At 38.5% G+C, this 4,991-nt stretch overlaps 1 protein-coding gene across 1 annotated transcript; it reads right to left on the bottom strand.

Moving 5' to 3' along the window:
* Window positions 1-342: 342 nt before the first annotated feature.
* LOC123669166 (transcription factor MafA-like) lies at window positions 343-1,566 on the bottom strand. The gene has a single exon (XM_045602795.1). It carries the CDS (start codon window positions 1,564-1,566, stop codon window positions 655-657), a length of 912 nt encoding a protein of 303 aa, XP_045458751.1. The 3' UTR covers window positions 343-654.
* Between the last annotated feature and the right edge of the window lie 3,425 nt (window positions 1,567-4,991).

The raw sequence follows: 4,991 nt of genomic DNA on the forward strand, positions 1-4,991 counted from the left end.
TTTATTACTTGGGTTCATTTCGTATATCTACTTTTCTTTTTTTAATTTGCATCAACAAATTATTTTAGCAGTTTAATGGAAAAACGTGTACTGAAGAAGCCATTATTTATTTACACTATGACTACCATAGTAAAATTTCACTTACTTCTTCTATTCAACGCAAGTGAAAACTTTATGTTATTTTATATTACATAAAAAGGTTCAAAATATTTAAAGTACTAAAAATAAATAAAATCATATATTATTTAAGAATATTTTATTAGGAAAACAGAAATCCTAAAATTAATATTCGTCATGTATGTAACTATTTACAATTATTATTGATTAATTAGATGAGTCAATATAACTTATGTATAATTTTTTATAATACATATACTTTAACGAAGCTATGAATAATATTATACGACACAACCATACATTTAACACGGTGTTTGAATAGTCATTTCACTCAGACTTCGCGGCTTCATTGTTCCACCATTAGAAAAACTATAAAACTGGAACTGGTGATAATTTATCAGTAACTTTTCAAACTTAACAAAAGCATGAGCAGTCCGTCATCGCAGTGCTTCAATAGCGCTGCCAGGCGCATGCAGAGGAGGAGGCGCCAGAGGTAGCGGCAGAAGCGGCGGCGGACCGCGGCGCCGCGCCCTGCCGTCACAGCTCCGAGAAGAACTCCGGGGAGGAATGCGGCGTGGGCGGCGCGTGGCCCGCGTGCTGCGGCACGGCGTGCTCGCGCCCCACCAGCGCCAGCCGCTGCTTCAGCACGTCCCGCTCGTGCGAGACGCGTGCGACCTGTAGCTGTAGTAGATGAATTTCGTCCTGAAGGGAACGGTTTGCCAATTCTAATTCCTGCTTCTGTTGGTGCCTCTTATTTCGACAATTCTGGGCATATCCACGATTTTTCAAAGTGCGTCTTTTCTGTTTCAATCGTGTGACGTCCTCGCGAGGAAAACCGTGCAATCTTTTATTAAGTTCGCGCACACTTAAGGTCATCAATAAGTCATCACTTATTAAGTCGTCGCCACACGATGATGGCTGATAAGATTGGTGCTGAGCTGTACGTGGTGACACGGCAGAGCATGAACTGGATGGACGTAGACCCACTTGCTGCAAATGATGATCCTGCTCCCTCCACTCGCGACGGTCCCATTCTTCAAAACTGCCGCAAGGAACTGTACGCATATCGAGAGGTTCGCGCATATGAGGTAACCACAACACGTCATCCACAGGAGGAGCACGGCAAGGACTACGACCCAGAGGCGCGGGTGGTGTTTCTGGCGGTGTACTGGGATCTACGGCGATCGCTACATGCGGCTGCGGATAGGGCCCAGCATCAGGCCACTGTCGACAAGCACGGGCACATGCAGGTAAGGTTTCAACAAGCTCATGCCAGCCCGGCCGAAGAGGCTCGCGTTTTACAAGGTGATGATCTTCCAGGTGATCTAATTCAAAATTTTGAACATATTCGTCCGCGAGCTGATCATCATCAGCTTCACGATGTGGCTGAGGCGTTAGAGTTTGCATGGCACCCGCCTGAGAACAATCGACGAGTGTGTGTTCTACCATGGAGCCGTACGGGGCACGCGCCGGCCGGAAACGGACTGCCGCGGAGACACAGGGCGGCACGAGACTCCGCCCTCCAGTCCAATGACGTTATGCGACGCGCGCAACGCTCACTACAGCCTTTATCATTGCAAACATAAGTTCTCTACATCAAGACATCATAATATAAACACAGCACACATTTACAAGTCAAATTTCATAAGATATTATGTACTTAGTACGTTATGTGCTTTAATCTTATACTATCTATTATATTTTATTATGCTTTAATGATAATACGTTAAAATTATGTTAATCTGGAACTTAATAGTTGTACGTTAGGCACACATTTTAAATTTTTTTTAATATTAATATACAGAGTAGTGTAACAATAAAAATAATAAACACGAAATACGTAAAAGAATTGATGAATACATGTGCGTCTATATACAATTTAAATTAAGTGTAAATTATTTTAAATAAATCAAAATTCAGGATACGGGATGGCAGCTAGGAGGTTAACAGTAGAACAAAGTGATTTCACGCGTCGGTGGATACGAAGGGGTTAACAAGTCAGCGTAATTCCGAATTACATTTAATCACTGATCTGCCCGCACTCTAAACATTTAACCCTTGCTTATTATCCGCAAATAATTGAAACGATGCGCCCATTATTGTAACAACAGTCAGTTATAATTAAAAGCATATATGAAATGCTGTTAAGAATTATTAAAACCCTTGAATTTTTTAATGCATACATTACTTTTATTTATAGAAAATAAACAATAAATGTGTTACTGTGTTTTATAATTAGAACTACAAAGAATAATAAAGTAAAAAAAAAAACTCAAACAACAATTTAAATTAATTACATAGTAAAACTACAACTTTATAGCTGTTTGAAGAAGCTTAGTAAATACCTATTTTCAGTACGAGGTAACAAATCTTTGCTTACTTGACAAGAACTTGCAACTCACTGATAAAAAAAAAACCAATATGCATAAAGTTTTTTATCTTATTGTACTCATCAAATACGAAAAGTCATATTTTTAAACTTATCCGTAGTATAAAATGCACTCTGCGCTATACACCTTAAGCGGCGACAGCATCGTCAACCATGCAAGAAGCGTGACATATAATACCGTGATTTCTTATTCAGGTATCGAAAACCGCGGATGAAATCATGTGTAACATGATTCATCCGCGTTTCATGTTTGCTTGTAATTCTTAAAATACAAAACCACTAAACCAGTTTTGAAGTTGCTAATAATGCATTAGAAACATCTACGAGTAATCGTAGCGGAAGAATAGTATAAATTTTAATGCAAGACTAACGTGACGATAACGTGATTTAGACGGAATAAGTATAACTTTATATACAATTTTGCGTATAATAGAAAATTTTAGTATTAGCTTTCCTTATTAAAAGTAAACTGAATTTTATGCGCGAATGCAGATCTGAAACTTTCATTCTTAAGTATTCTTTACACCGTCTCTACGATCCAATTTTACGTTCAAAAGCGCAGCAACTGGTTCAAGTTTTGCTTAACGATAAAGGTAGGTAGAGTTAGTTAGTCGAGGTAGGGTTAGTGTGCGCTGCGGTGTGCGAGTGCGGCGGGCCGTGGGCTGACGCTGCTGTTTGTTCGCCACGGTCAACATTGTTAGCGGAGCCAACGCTGCCGCAAATGTTATTACATGATTACTCGCACCCGCCCGCCTCAGCTCGCCGCCCGCTCGTCACGTTGCGATCGCTCTGTTTGAACTCGTACTCCTCTAATTGCATCGATCAACGAGTAAGCTTTCTTAATTTAAATTATAATCAGAACAGATAAGTTTACATATATTTCTTAAACTTAAATATCTATAAGAGAAGACTAATATAAGAGATACGAAATATTGCAATTTTTAAAACAGATTGATTTACAGCTAAATAGTATTTATTACCTATAATATAAAATTGATTGTTATAGCCTTTACAAAAGGAAACGTTTCTATAATAAATCGTAACAGCTTTGTAAAGCCACTACATTGTAAAAATTTGAAAAAATTTAAAAATACTTTTTATTCGTAATATCTCGGTTGTTGTTAAACAATAGCAAGAGCGTCACAGGTAGAGCGATAGCGGTCGAGTGGCGGCTCCCGGCGGCGGGACACGTACCGACGCTATCACGGCCTCTTCATCAATTGATCTGCTCCCTTACTTCTAACGCGGATGTCGCTGTTACTAAAGCTTTATAATTTTCTAATTGCATAACTTATTTTTATATTACAAAATTACTATCAAGTAAAAAGTTTGTTCAGGGTGTATATTGAGAGAGTCATTACTCGTTATTATTTATATCGTAAAATTTCACACTTTTATTTCTACACTTCTTCAGCTTCATTCTGTACATATGTATGTGACTGTGGCGCTACCTGACTAAATTGTGACTAAGGCAAAACTCGTTCGACCGGGAATATTTCCAAAAATTTGTATGATTTCAACTAAACTAGTATAGCCTGAAATGTCTTACCGTTGGCCGAAGGCGTCTTTCTCCATGTAGGATTAGGTTCGGAGCTTAATCCACAACGTTGCTTCATTGTAGGTCAGCCGATAATTTCTCTACGCAACGCTAAACCTGAACAGTTGTACAGCTACTACAAGGAAGGATTCATCATTGTGGGTACGGTGGGCATACCGACAACCTTCGGATGAAAAATTTTCCAAATATTTCCCTCGATTATTTTGATTATTTTATTAAATTATGGAACGTCTGGCCGAAAGAAAGGTCAACCAAAATTATCATATGAAATTTCATCCCTTTTTCCCTTAATTCATAAGGAGGCAAATCAAAATGGGCCGGTTCTACCCACAACTCTAAATCAGGCCTTACTCCCTATAATTATTATTTCCATACCTAAGATGCGCTGTAAAACAGAAAGAATCAAATTCGTGTCGTTTATAAGTCATGATTGTTCAAGAGCGAATTCATACTCCGACTAGCACTTCAACGGTTTTCGGGTGGCTGTGCCCAGAACCTTTTATGAGGGCTGGATCCACCGCTGAGCTACTGCAGATGCGTTGTACAACATAAGTGAACAATCCTTAGTTCCTCTTTTATTTATTCCTTAGTTTTTCCGTTATTACATAATCGATCGATCACGATTCAGTCTGTAACACTGTGGATATAAGGCCCCTTTCTCCGTGTAGGAGAAGGGTAGGTGCCTAATCCACCACGCTGCTCCACTGCAGGTTAGCGGATATATTCACTACTACTATTTATTTATATTGTATTTTTTTCTTTGTATCTCTATGTAAATTGTAATATGTATAAGAATTTGTTATTAGAAGTTTTTAGGTTTTTGTTTTTTACATTTATATAAATTTAAAAGAAATTAAATAATTACTACTTCGATGGAACTGTTCTAACCACGCCGTGGCAACTTGTAAATAAAACAACACTCAGCAA

Source organism: Melitaea cinxia, chromosome 3 (genome assembly GCF_905220565.1).
Source record: "Melitaea cinxia chromosome 3, ilMelCinx1.1, whole genome shotgun sequence".
In the NCBI taxonomy this organism is placed as follows: domain Eukaryota; kingdom Metazoa; phylum Arthropoda; class Insecta; order Lepidoptera; family Nymphalidae; genus Melitaea; species Melitaea cinxia.

Coding starts and splice junctions, on each gene's coding strand:
- LOC123669166 (XM_045602795.1), bottom strand. CDS start 1,566: ATGGTAGAACACACACTCGTCGATTGTTCTCAGGCGGGTGCCATGCAA.